Consider the following 14127-nt stretch of genomic DNA (forward strand, 5'->3'; position numbering starts at 1 on the left):
TGCGCAAGCAGAGGGCCATCTTAGAAGAGAAGGAAGATAGCTGAATATAGGTTTTTCTGACTGGAATTAACATTTCCTTGTGATTTGCATTTGCTAACGTCCAAACCCTTACATACTGTCCACCTATCCCAGGTTCTTCCACCCCCAGTGTAGGCTTGCAAAGAAATTCTCTTTCCTACAGCTGCACTGCCAGAGCTCAGAGGCTGAGGAGAGGCTGCTGCTGCTTTTCCCCCCGACCTACCGGGTCTTAAGCCCTGGAAAGGCCTCGGGGCCGAGCCCAGGGAGGCTCTCTCCGCCCGCCCTCTCCAGGCCTGCAGGAGACCCGGCGGGGTCCTCGGCTCCAGGTTAATCAAATGAACTCAGCGCCTGCCTGGTTTTGCCCATACCCGTCCAAGGTCCCAACTGGCTGGAAAGAGAATTGGAGGAGATGGGAACGTAAGATAGGAGTATCTTATCTTAGACTAAAGAAGAAATCCTTTTCCTTGTTTAAAAAACTAAAAAACCCCCACGAAACCAAAAACGCTTCCTCCTATTCCTCCTGTCTTCTGTGTCTGTTTCAGGTTTCTAGTGGAGAGGGAGAGAGGAGACTAGAGGGAGAAAGGGAGAGAGAAAGATCACGCGTGACAGAGAAGGGGAGAAAGAGGGAGAGAGAGAAAAGGAGAAAGAAAGCTTTAAACAAAAGACAAGGAGGTGCAGGCAGGGGTCTGAGCCCTCCTTCGGGGACCGCTTTGCCTGGAGCCTCTCCAGTCCCCCGGCCTTGCATTTTCGTGCGTTCGGCAGGCTTGGCGGAACCGACCCGCGCTCCACGCGGCTGGAGAAGTGGAGACAAAGCCCAACAACCAATTTCCTCCCAGCGCTGCTCGAGCCCGCGCCCGGGGCAGGCGGCCTGTGTTCCAGGCTCTGACCGGAGAGGGGCGCCGGGTCTCCTGCGCCGGCCCGCGGCCTCGCCGCCCGGGTCGCCCTAGCCCACCCGGTTCTCCTCGCACCACTCAGCAAGCTGCCCTCGGGGACCCGCGAGTTCAAAACACGCCTTCTCGTCGGTGAAAGCCCGGTCCCCCTCGCCACTTTCTTCCCAAGCGGAGGCAGCGTCTGCAGGGGTCTCGGCGGCGCTCCTGGCCCACGTCCGCTTCCGCGCTGGGCCTCGGAGGCCGAGCGGCCATTTACTGCCCTCTGATTGCACCGAGGACCAGGTTAGCTCATAAAGCCTTTCACACTCAACAATGGGGATTTTCTCAACAATTAACAAGAAACAACATAATAAAGCCATTTACAAAGACCTTGCTATTTACTATAAATTAGGCACTCTTTAAGAGACCAGTGCGTAATTTCACACACTTTACAACTGGGGCTGCATTTTAAACACCCGGGAAAACAAGCTTGTTGCACTTCCCTGTGACCTGTCTGCAGTGCACCTCTGTTTCCCCTCTTCCTCTAGAAGCAGCTTTGTTTGCATTGCTGCACTCCAACCTCCCCAACCAAGGGTGGTTTTCCAGGTCACTGTGTCACGTTTCCCGTTTCCAGGTCATCATTCCACTTTCAGAAGCACTGAGAGGTTCCAAGGTACAGGAACCACGGCGCCAAAGGAAGCAGGCCTGGCCCCATTGCGTTTCCTCCACCTGGGAGGTTCCGCCGGGCCTCGCCCGCGCCCTCCCCAGACTCCTGGCCTCAGGTCCTAAGCCACTTCCCAGGAGGCGTTTGCAGCCCCGTCGGCCAGCCCAGTGTGAAGCCCCATCTCTTTGCCACTTGCGTTCCGCACACGCTTTGTGGAGGCCTTGGTCAGCCCTCCGCCCAAGGCGAGAAGCTGGGCCCCATTTGCCTGGGGAAGAGAGCTGCGGCCTGGGCGAGAAGGTGGGAAATGACCAGGCGGCGTGTGCGTGTGCGGGGGTGAGAGATGACTCCAGGCCACACAAAAGGCGCGCCAAGGGATGGGAGGCGGTCCAGTCCCCGAGGGCCGGCCCGGGGGAGGGGGCCAGGCCGGCCGCGCGCCCCGGCGCCCCTGCCCTGCTCCGGGTGGGCCCGGCCACGCGGCCGCGGGGCTGGGAGGCCACGGGGGAGGCGCCGGGGCCGCGCGCACCGGGGTGCAGACCCTTCGGCCGGGGAAGCGAGTTGGTTCATTCAGAGGAGAGCAAGATCTGGGCGGGAAGAAAAAGTCACAAAGAAATTTGTTTGCCACCGTGCAAGATGGCGGCATTCGCACATCTTTCTGGTGGTGGCGGTGGCCCAGGCCAGAGAGCGAGGAGCCGCCCTGGGTCAGTGCGGTGGCCCGAGCTCCGCGCCCAGGGGGCAGGCGAGGGGGAAAGGGACCCCGACGCCCCCTCGGCCCCCTCGGCCTCCGGCCGGGCCTTCGCCAGCCCAGCCGTCCCCTGCCTTCCCTCCTAGCCCCCCAGTCCCCAGCCCCGCGCCAGCAGCCCCTGGACACTGACCACTGTTTACAAACACAGCCTGGGGGCGGGGTGGGGCCGGCCGGAATGCGGGCTGGCGGGCTGGGGGAGGCGGCCGGCTCCCGAGGACGCCACCAGCAGAGAGGGACGAGGAGTTGGTGCGAGAGAGCGGGCCCGGCAGCTGGAAAGGACTGAACGCCTTGTTTTTGAAACTGTCAATTCCCTCAACCCCTATTGTGAGGGCTTCATGCAAAACATCTCAGGCCTTTTAAAGTAGGAGCTTGTGAGGCCGCCACAGTTTGAAAAGGAGCGAGAGAGGAGCGGGGGCCTAGGGCATGGGCAAAGAATGATAGCTGGGTCCCCCTCCTTTTTTTTCCCCCAGCAAAAAGAGGGCCTGCCAAACAGGTAAAATGCAGCCCTCCCCCCACCTCCTAGATCTGCCCTACGTCCCCACCCCCCAGGCTAGTTTGCAAAATGCCCTCTGGCCTAGGGAGCAAACCAAAACCAAAGCTAGCATTAAAAATAGTTCTTCCTTCCAGGGAAGAGGAAAATCCTGGGGAAGGCCGGGGTGACTGAGAGGACTCCCTAAGGTGGACGCCCTCTTCCTCCTTGCCAATTTCCTGAGGTTAGTTGATGGGGGAGCCTTTAAATTCTCCCCCTAGTTTGGCTCCAGGAACTCCCCTTTCACATTCTTTTCAGCAGGAAGTTATTTTTCAAGGTGAAGCAAAACTCACCACATTTTCTGTCTTTTGTAGATGCTAATGCTTTATTTTTTTTTAATGGTTGTGTTTTTTGTTTTTGTTTTCATGGAGGATTTTTGTTTTTGTTTTCTTTGAAAGAAAAAAATGCTTTTGAGGAATTAGTCTACATCTCTTCCTGCATGCAAACAAAACTATCATTCTTCTATCAGCAGAAACTTCCAGTTCTTGTGACTGGAACTTTGAGGAATTTCTAGACCATTGAAAGTCACCCAGACACGGATAAGATAAAAATCCACACACCAGCCCATCTAGCTTATGTTATTGCTGTTTAGTGGTGGCTCCTCGTTGATTTTAAAATAAACAACCATTATTGAGATTACTCCACTGTAATCAAGTAAGTCAGTACAAAAGGATACCTACTTTAAAAAGTAAATAGTTGAAAATGAGCAAGCTGCATTTTCTAAAAAGGCAGATAACCTGACTGTGGAAGACAGAGTACATAACATCTCTTAAAAAAAATAATTAAATCTTCATTTCACAGTCTTATCAGGAAACTACTTTTACAGGAGACCAAAAATAACTTGTTTCCCAAAAAGTCAGAGAAGGAGCCCTTTCCTGCATTTTTTCTTATGTCTGTAAGTGTTGAGCTTTACACACGAGAATCAGTGACCCCTGGAACCATATAGTGCCTTTAAAAAAAATTCTATCACCTGAAAACATTTAAGTGTAAAAATGCAATCTATCAATGGAGGTAACTTTTCTTTTTCTCTCAATAAGGCTTAACTTTTTGAACAAATGGGACATTTTCAGCATCTTAGAAAATCAGGATATTGTCATTAATCAGGGGGAAAAACTGTACTGAGAATAGAGCAGAATGGGAAAACAGCTAAGGGGCTCCCAGAAATTGAAAGAATACCTTGTATTTACAAGTTACTGAATACTATTTGGTACACTTTCCTAACAGAAGCCCCAGCTCAGGTTTTGCTGTGGTTGGCTGGCTTATGGTAGTACTGTGGGGTGAAATTTGTGTTCACTGCTTCTTTCCTTTTGATGGTATCACTGTGGAATGCCTCGGCCTCCATGCTGCTCATTCTCCAGTTCCTATAAACTGAAACTATTGATTCTCTGAGGGCTGGAGACCAAGTGTCAAAGCTGGAGGCCAATATTTTATGTCAGAAATTCCATAGGGTAAATTTGTTTTAAACTGTGCTTATTCCATCTCACAGTTGTCCCCCACCCAAGATCTGTAGGCTTCAAATATATTCTCAATTTATAATCTAGGCACAATGATTCCATAGCCAACAGGAAAAGTACTAGTCTAAATATAGTAGTCATCATACTTTGAACTTTCTTGACTTAGCAGTAATTAAAGAGTAGAAATTACAGACTTCCAGTGTGTGTATATCACACTTTTTACAGATTGATTTTGCAGGACAACTCACTGCACCCAAATCCTGTAATGCCTTCCAAAGAGGAAAGAACTGATTGAAAAGCCAATTTTTCAGCTTTCTGGGGCTGTAACTGTAACTTGTCCTGGTCTTTGGAATTATGAATTCAAACATGAATTCAAGGATAACATCCCCCAATTTTTGCTTTGACCATATCTATCATCCCAATAAAAAAGTATCCAGTGAACCTACATCTGGCAACATTCAAGAAGGAAAGGAAGGGAGACAGTTCAAAGCATCTGTTTACTCCATCCAAATGTATTTGGATGCAGGTACTCTCAGCCTCCATCCTTTACAATAAGAGTGAAACCACAGAGTATATACAACAATTAGGGCTGAGACCATCCAGATCTATCTGAAACATTTATAGACAAAAGGAAAATTTCAAAGGAAGTAGGAATTAAAATGTTAAGGCGGGGGGGGGGGACCTGAATTTCCATAAAAAATAGTGACTTAAATTCACACAGTAAATATTTCATTGATGTTTTGTTTTGTTTTGTGATTTATGAGCTATAGAAGCAGCTTCTTAGGTTTAGGATGGCAAAGATCTGAGATACATAACTTGTCAGACTAGGGGAGGTGGACCCCAAATTATTAAATTTAACTTTCATCACAATAGCAATTGATCTCTGCTTCACTTTCTTAAACCTGAAACCTTTTGCACATGATTTGTAACAATCTTCTAAAGTATTGTTGTTATTTAGGAAGAAATCCACTAGTGTTTTTCATAGAACCTGACTGGCCTCATCACATGGTATTACAACAAAACTACACCCAATAAAATGCATTTCTTTCAGGCAAAAACATTACAAGTGAAAATGTCAACAAAACCATTCATTCCTGTTAACTGTTCTTCAATCTGGAATAAGTAGAAATGTATGGAACCAGGAATTTTAAACAGTGTTTTTAATTGAAAATAAAGCTAAAGCATGCTTTTCAACAGTGCAAATTTCCATAATTTTGATTTACTGCTTCCATCATCACAACATAGTACACCAGCATGGCCCTTACCAAGGGCTAGACCCTAACCATTTGTATGTTGAACTACTTTGATTTTAAGTGCAAATATAGATAGTCACCTCTGATTGTCACTTGCAGTAGAAACTCTCCTGCTCTATACACAGGATGGTCTGAAAACAGAAGTTTAGAGAAATGCAGAGAAAGTAAAAGGTAATAAAATCCAAGTGCCTGAGTTCTGGTACCAAAAAGCCCTGAAATAACTTCCTTTTCATTTGGGGTATTCTTACAATTCTGACCCATTTTACTTTTCTTGGTCGTATTTACTGCTTTGCCACTATGAAGAGTCAGACCATAAAATATCCTGCTATTAAGAGAAATATTTTAATTGTTTAGCAAGTTTGAGGAGTCATGTTCAGACCACAAGGTAAGCAGGACAATAGTAAGAGTGACCTAATTTAAAACCTTTGGGTGAGAACACAAAAAGGACTTTTCCAATCGCAAGGAGTGGCTGTAAAAGTAAAATCACACCCTTTACCAAAAAAAAAAAAAAAAAAGACAATCCCATATTTATTTAACTCAGTATATATGAGGCAGCTTTTACCAGCATTCAATCAGAATTCCCCAATCTTTCCACTCAAAAAAATAAAATAAGTGCAACTACTCTTGGAGAGGAAATGAGGGGAGAAAAAGCATAAGATACCCCACAAACAAGAGCTCCAGAAAAGAACACTTTGGGCTCACAGAAACTTCTTGCTACCTCACTGTGTAACCATGTAACCTAACAAACTTTCACTGAATTAACAGTTACACTTTCAGGCCTGAAATCTAGTGCATAAACTTAATGGCTCATTGTAATATTTATTATTCAACCTTTTGACATTTATTTGTAGCAGTTGAATTGAGGTACCGGGTGCATTATTAGCATTGAAACAGTAAAGTGTTCCAGCTCTGCCGTAATAACTGAGTTTTACTTGAGTCTTTAGCCTGAAGTATAGTCTGTGGAATGTAAACCAACCCTTCTCCCACCCCGCCCCCACCCTACTCCAAAAAAAAAAAAAAAAACCCGCAATGGAAAAAAAAAGTAATCCGATTTCTGTCTTCAAAATGCGATAAACCAGGACTCCAAAAGGGGTGTAACACATTAATGGACTTGTACAAACCATCCTGTGCAGTTTACAACAAAAGGAAGGTAATATGGTTCAAGAAAATATCTTCCAAAACGCTTTTATGAATTAAATTTCCTGAATTTGTGACTAGGTGGAAGAGGTATTGCAGAACCGCCCAGCTGCCATTTCCATATAGGATGGGCCTTGTGAGGAGGTTGGGAATCCTTAGTGGTGTTTAAGGAATACGCCGGCCACAAATCCCCATCCTTCCCAATAATGAGTGATGGTGGACAAGGAAAATTTGCCATGAAATTAAATGGCCTTTTCATTGCTGATGCTACATTGCTGGCTACCTTTTTGCGTCTGTTTATAACTGTAAAATCATCCAGTGTTCCTTCATGTGTCTCAGTTTTACCTGTAGGACGAGGACTTCTAGCTGATTTCAGATTTGGTTTGACTGGAGGTGTCTGAAGTACAGGTCGCTTTCCCAGTACTAGTGTCCGGTAATTTTTTCTCACCCTGGCACCAAATTTATATTCCCCATCCTCAGGTTTTGGAGAACTTAAAGTGCATGAAAGGCCCTGACTCTGAGCCAGTGGATTTAAGGAAGGAGTTTCTTTTTCAGGGCATGCAAAACCTTCCTTGGCTGTGGTTAACAAGGCGTCCTCCTCTTTACTTTCAGTCACACTGTAAAACTCACCCTTTGTATCATTGCACTCACACTTTAGCTTATTTGTAATAAGGTCAGGTTCATATTCTTCATTAGCACTACTGTCTTCTACTTTGATTTTAATATTGTGCAGAAATGGCAATGTCTTGTCGCCCGTGTCAGTGCAGGGATTCTCGGCTTTAGTTGGTGCTGCGGCTGCATTCACCTCGGGATGGGTTGACGAAGAGGGCAAATCCGTAGCAAATTCAGTACAATGAGGGATTTTGGAATCTTTTTCTGAATTTGCTGCTGCTCCTGAAGAATCATTCTTTAAGAACCTAGCAGCTATTGAATTGTTATCTGCACAGTGTGTAGTAGGAGTTGCTTGTAGGCATTTCCTAGCCTCTCGGAGTATTCTTTGTTGTGGAAATGCATTGTTTGTCTTTGGGCTAGGTGAAGAGGCCCCCTCCGCCAGGCAGTTAATTGTCAGGTCAGTTCTCTTTACAGTGCTGGAAATTTCAGAGTGTGGGAATGTAATCTCAGATACCCTATCGTTCCTTATCTCTGTGAAACAACTCCCCAGGCTGGCCGGGCAGTACACCGGAGACGCTTTGGGAGCCCAGCTCTGAAGATTCCACTCCTCGGGCGACTCCGCTTTGACACTACTCTTGAGGTCGGGAAGTCTGCCGGCATCCTCGAAAGCAGCGGGTTTGGTTGCAGCAGCGGCCGAGGCCAGATGGTACAAGAAGTTGGCCTGCGCCTGCACGCTGGGAGGCTTGCAGAAGCTGGTGCGCCTGAAACGGATGCTCTGCACTGACACTTGGCTGGAGCCGGAGCTGGAGTCTGACTCGGTGGACGAGTCCTCCTCCTCCGAGCTGACTTCACTGGAATCCGAGGCCCCACTGCCCCCCTCCTCCTCTTCCTCCTCCTCTTCCTCCTCCTCCTCTCCCTCCTCCTCCTCTTCCTCCGAGGACACAGAGTTGCTGGAGCTGGACAAACTGGAGCCAAAATCTGAGTCGTTGGCTGCATGGTCCGAGTAGGAGCTGGACTCGGAGTCGCTGCTGCAACTCTCGGGAAAGCTGCCCAGATGGGGCTGAGGCCGGTGGTGATGAGGGGGGTGGTGATTCTGCTGCGGCTGCTGGGCCCGGTGGTGGTGATGGTGATGGTGGTGATGGTGGTGGTGGTGGTGGTGGTGGTGGGGAGGCGGGCAGAAGCCGTTAACCAGATGAAACCTCTCCAGGCAAGTGGCCCCGGCGGCCGCCGCCGCCGCCGCCGCCGCCGCCGCCGCGGCCGCCGCCTTGGCTTTGTAGGACCTGGGCAGCAGCAGCAGGCGGCGGGCGCCGGCGTGGGGCGCGAGCAGGCAGTCCTTGGCGCTCCCGCGCTTGCGCTTGCACCGGTAGGTCAGGCTCACCGGGCCTCCGGCGCCCGCCGCCGCTTTGGGCTGCGGCCCGGCCGCGGACGCCTGGTAGTAGGCGGCGGCGGCGGCGGCGGCGGCGGCGGCAGCGGCGGCAGCGGCGGCGGCGGCGGCGGCGGCGGCGGCCGGGTGCTTGCTGCACAGCAGGCTCCGAAAGTAAGCAGGGTCCGAGTGGAAAGCAACGTAGTTTCCCTGGAGCGGGGCAGTTTCATAGTTTAGAGGGGGTTTGCAAGGCGAGCGCACGATTTCCGGGTAGTGAGAGCCCGGGTATTTGCTAAAAATCTGAGGTAGATGGGTGGCGGGGCGCGCGGCGGCGGCGCCGGGGCGCGGGGACTGCGCGCTGATTGGCAGGGGCCGCGCGGCTCCGCTCAGGCCCCGCCAAAGTTGGTGCTTGTCCTTCCAAAAACCCGGGCGGGGGCTAGTGGCCGCGGCGGCGCGCTCCGGCGGCGGCGCCTTTGTGGCCAGGGCCCGGCCGACCCTCCTGCGCTTGGTCTTGAGCACACGCTCGGTTTTGCAGGAGGTGTAGAGCGCTTCCACGTCTTCCCGGGAGATGAGCGTGCATTTGGCGGCGTGGAAGGCGATGCTGTTGATTGCCTTGAGTTTCCGCAACTCCTCCAGATCGCAGTGGTGCTTTTTCACTTTCAGATGATCCATGCGCTTGTGCACGGTCGTCCTCGGGATGTTTTTCAGCAGATCCGTGAAGACTTGGGAAAGGGCAAACATTTGCTTTCCTTTAATGATGAGGTAGCCGAGCCTCACGCCATCCACCTCTTCAAAACCTGACTTCAGGTCTCCCATCTCGGGCACTAAACGATCCCCACCATTTGCAGTAAATATATACGTGACGCATACATACACATGTATGTATGTTAATCCTCCACCAGATGCTGCGTGTGTCTCAAGGCATCCTGCTAATAAAATAACAAAGACTGTTATTCCCGGCGAAGGGAGTGCTAAACTCTAGGCGAAATTATTGGGAAAAAAAACATGAAATTACACTGACTTGATTCTTGCTTTTTTTTTGGTTTTCGTTTTTTTAAAAAAGAGGGAAAAAACCATCCGGTTTCTGATCTGCCAGTGTGTTGGTCTAAGTCCCCAATGCAGATCAGTACCTGGGCCCCTCTATTCCTTCCTTCTCCATTGGAGCACTATGATAATGGAATGTGAAGGAAGAAAGAGAAAAGAAATGCAGCTGCTATTCCCGCCGCTGCTTTAGCTACAAATAAAATGACAGAGTGAAGTGAGCTCGTCCGGAGACACCTTCATCAATTAATTCCCCTAAAGCCAGCGCTGATTGGACACTCCTGACAGGTGATGCAATAAAAATTGATATTCCACCCCTTCCCCCCAAAATCTCCCACTAATTAGCATACCCTTATACTGCCACCTCCCCTCCCAAAGTAAATAATACAGTCGGTATATAAATCTTTCCATTAAACTATCGGAGCTCAGAAACAGCCTGACTCACAGACTTCATCAGAAGCAGTGTGTGTACGCTTAAAAAAAAAACCGTGTATATTCGCCTTTAAAGGAATATTGCCTATTTTTGCTTTATTTGCATTTTACCGCTACAGCTATAATCATTTCAAAGAAGAGCATTTTGAAAACATTATCAAGCCTAAGTAGATATACCCCACCCCCCTTTTCCTTTGGAAAATTAAGCTTAAGCGAAAACGTGCAGAATAGCCTGGTATTTCCCTTGTGGAAGTGGGGAAGGAGCCTGGCTGGGAGCTCCAAAGTTAAATCCGCGCGGTGAACAACCCCGGTAAAGACTTACGTTTTGAATTTCTCTCGATTTTCCTTTTTTTTCCCCCCCTGAAATGCCTTTTTACAACCAGAAATAAAGTTATTTGACCAACGAAGCAGTTCAAGGCTCCAGCTCCCTAAACACTGTAACAATTCAACTGGATTTTGGTTCTCTGCTGGGGGGTGGGGTGGGGAGGAGGTAGTCTCACGTCAGACCCATAACAAAGCATAGATAAGCCAGAAATGTGTACACTTTTCACAATTAACCAGGCTGGATTGGAGGCAGGATCGTCCTAGAGTCCCCAGGACAGCCTTTGCCAGGGTCCTGTTCACGACAGGTCAGAATTCCATGGAGCAGATTGCTTCTGTAGCAAAGAAAAGAAAATGTGAAACGCCCAAGGTGCTTCCAGAGGTTTTACGTAATAACGATGAAAAGAGAGTGCTGATGTACGATGCAGACTATTTCAGTGGTCTATGATGTTTTTGGTTGGTAGTTTAAATGAATCTTCCACAACTCCCATTTTTTCCATGAAAGCCAAGAATCTGTTTTTTTTTTAAATCACTTTGGATGAATATCAATATTGTTTAACCTCTTCTTAGTCAAATTAAGGCATATTTTGGTGTCATTTTCAAGGATATCCAAAATATTGCCAAATGAGAGCAAAGGTCTTCCCAGTCGCATTACCAAGATCCCAAGGCGGTTTGTTGGCTGCTTTGCAAAATTCGGCAAAATCTTCTTAACTGTTCGGTGTTTGCAACTACAGCATAAATGCAACCCAGGCATTTATATGTTTCCTTGTTCCTCCAAAAATAGATACATCCGTGTGGTTAAAAGAATAAACGGATATTTCTGAGCCTGCAAGAAAAAAAATGTACAATAATTTCTTCCTTCACATTCAAAAGTTCCAGCTTCCCCTGCTCTGGTCTGGTTAGTACAAGCAGGTATGACTCAAAGAAAGAGAGAGAGAGAGATTAAAACAGAAGAATCAGACATACAAAAAGGTTGTTTGCATGAAATCTCGGCCATAGTTCCCCACCCCCACCCTCATCTTCCTTGTAATTTCCCAGGAATTTTTAAGAGAATTGGGAATTTCAAGAAGTGCATCCGGAAATTAAGGAAGTCTATTTAAGAGAGTCTGTAACTCAGAGGTTGGGATTTGAAAAGTCAGCCCTGGACTACTGTTGCACTCAGCACAGATGTAATCGCAGCTCTTCAACTTAATCAATGTGTGTACAAACCGCGATGTCTAGTTCTTGCCTTTGAAATCTAAGGCTAGCATTTCCATCCAAGAAATCAGAGCTACAGCAAATTACATTTTTGTCCCTTGAATGAGAGAAGGATCATTGAATGGATCTCGTGATATTTCAGGCTTTAAACGTAACCGAGAGGCAGCAATGAACAATGCCTCGTCACAGCTAATACCATCCACCGAGTTGGCTTTCTTTTGCATCTGGATCTATCACACCGCGTTTTTCTCTTTCACTTTCACTGGAGGCAAAATGCAAAAGGTTTAAGCAGAAAGCAAAGTTTCCAGGAAAAGCAGATGCTGGTGTTTGTTTTTTAAAGTAGAATGACCAGAGTCTTTCTATTGCCAGCGACAATAATGTCGTTTTAAAATTCCTTCTGATGCACTTATATACTGCCAGCCCTCTTCCTCCCACCCTACCCCCGTACAATTCCCCTCCCCCAGCTTTAAGATTTCCACCAAAGAGTCAAACAGCCAAGAAATAGTAAACTCAGGAAAAGCCTTTGAGAAGACATTACAAAAGGTTGGCTAGAGCATCCTTTTTTTGGGGTGGGGTGGGGGCAGGTAGTCCTGGTTGTTCTTGATTTCTGTTTAGATTTACAGTCACACACACACACACACAAACTTACACTCCTATTCCTCCTACACGAGGCAATGCGATTTAGTAACCATTTCAAAATCACCTTTTCCTCTCCCTCCTCTCTTTCCATCTCTAAAATACTGGCAATATAGGTGGTTTTAAAAACTAGTAGACTATTAAACATTCTTTTTAAGCTAAAGTTACAATCTGTTGGGTCAAATGGAGAAAAATAAAGGCCAAGGGATTTCGGAACTGGATCTATATACACAATTTATGGGAGTATCTCTGTGCACTCAGATAGATACCTTCACACTTATACATTTTTAATACTCCTATTATACATCTTTCTTCTTGTCTAATACATTCTTTTGTTCCTTTAACTTCCCCATCCATGTGTGCATGTGTGTGTGTGTGTGTGTTAAGGCGTGAGCGCGCACATTCTCCCGTGCGTGCACACACAAGCGCGCGCGCACACACACACACACACACACACACACACACAGAATGTGACAGAGAGCTTTCTTGTGGCCATAAGCACACGTTGCATATCCAGGGTCTTCTCCAGGCACATTGGGGGTCGATCCCGATAAAAAGATCTAGCAGAGGCCCCTGAGCGCTCACACATGAAAGGCTGGGGACTTTAAGATGGATTTGCATGCACACAGGGGATTTCGATCAATAGCTACCAACATTTATGGCTTAGATTATTAATGTGAAAGCTGGCCAAAAGAATGGGGATGAAAAATTAAAGGTGTCTGTTATCAATTATGCTTAAAGTTATGCAATAATTTACTTACTTTGCCTGGATGTGCAGATCCAGATGTATAAAGTACTATTCTTCAAAAGCCAGGGGGTTTCTTTGATAAATATGTTGACCATGTCAGCCGCCTTTACAATCAAAGATGAACCCAGTTCAGATGATGGACTGTATTCAAATTCTTTTTTAAGAAAAAAAAAATATCAACTTCTATGTTTCTCAAATGCATATATATATATATGTGTGTGTGTGGATAGGTCTGAATTAACATTTATGTATATATCTATCTCTGAGGGTCCAGGGAATTACTTACTGAAAATTTAGGCATATATATGATATGCATTATTTGTTAATTAAATGTGACTAGTTACTCAATGAGGAATACACAATCTACACACTATCATAAAAAGCATTTTAGCTTCAAAAACAAAGCTGCTTGCTAAAGGAAAATCCTCTGTGGCAAATACAGATAGAAATATATTCTTAATGTCCACTTACTTCTGCATTTATTGTAAAAAATCAGCACTTTCAGTTTTCAAAGTGATGGGCTATGAAGATATGAACATATTTGTCTTTACTTATCCTTATGAATGTGCTAAATTTATCTTCAAATCTTCTATTTTGATTTATTTTCACTGTATTTTATGTTTAAATACCATTGCCATTCAGTCTGACCTCTTTCCTCTGGAGCGAAGTAATGCACACGGCATTTACAGTCTTTTAAATGGTTAGCTGGGAAATGCAATAGCAATTTGCAGAAGTAGTTTACTAATGGGGAAAGTTCTTTTGAAAACCTGAAGGAAAACCTAAGAGTACTTTTGCATTTCTACACTACAACTGTCATATAATTAAAGTATTGAAGAGCATTAAAATAATCCTTTTCCTTCCCAGCCTGCACCCATACATACATAATTTAAATAAGAATCACCCCGCGCCCCCCCCAACTCCACCGCCATCACCTAACTCTTCGCCATATACATTTGTTTTAGTGATTGCTGGCACATTTTGTTCAAAGTGAATTCAGACAGAAAAGACTAAGGAGCATCACAAAGGCCTCAACAATGTAAGTATATTGGTTAGAAGAATAAAAGAAGCCCCTTGTACTGTTAGCCAAAAGTAACTATAATACTTACAACAT

At 46.4% G+C, this 14127-nt stretch overlaps 2 protein-coding genes across 2 annotated transcripts; both read right to left on the minus strand.

The window, feature by feature from the left end:
- Positions 1-1672: 1672 nt before the first annotated feature.
- On the minus strand, positions 1673-4819 carry LOC135319354 (basic proline-rich protein-like). The gene is made up of 2 exons (XM_064479242.1): positions 4723-4819; positions 1673-2562 (listed from the first exon to the last, which is right to left on the minus strand). Exons 1-2 carry the CDS (start codon positions 4817-4819, stop codon positions 1673-1675), a joined length of 987 nt encoding a protein of 328 aa, XP_064335312.1.
- Positions 4820-6557: 1738 nt separating this feature from the next.
- Positions 6558-10517, minus strand: SKIDA1 (SKI/DACH domain containing 1). Its single transcript, XM_031444713.2, has 2 exons — positions 10437-10517; positions 6558-9570 (listed from the first exon to the last, which is right to left on the minus strand). Exon 2 carries the CDS (start codon positions 9455-9457, stop codon positions 6716-6718), a length of 2742 nt encoding a protein of 913 aa, XP_031300573.2. The 5' UTR covers positions 9458-9570; positions 10437-10517; the 3' UTR covers positions 6558-6715.
- Positions 10518-14127: the final 3610 nt, after the last annotated feature.

The sequence above is a fragment of the Camelus dromedarius genome, chromosome 26 (assembly GCF_036321535.1).
Source record: "Camelus dromedarius isolate mCamDro1 chromosome 26, mCamDro1.pat, whole genome shotgun sequence".
Classification (NCBI taxonomy): Eukaryota; Metazoa; Chordata; class Mammalia; order Artiodactyla; family Camelidae; genus Camelus; species Camelus dromedarius.

Coding starts and splice junctions, on each gene's coding strand:
- LOC135319354 (XM_064479242.1), bottom strand. CDS start 4,819: ATGGAGGCTGAGAGTACCTGCATCCAAATACATTTGGATGGAGTAAAC. Junction 2,563..4,722: donor CTTCTTGAATGTTGCCAGAT/GTAGGTTCACTG, acceptor AGTCCTTTCCAG/CTGCCGGGCCCGCTCTCTCG.
- SKIDA1 (XM_031444713.2), bottom strand. CDS start 9,457: ATGGGAGACCTGAAGTCAGGTTTTGAAGAGGTGGATGGCGTGAGGCTC.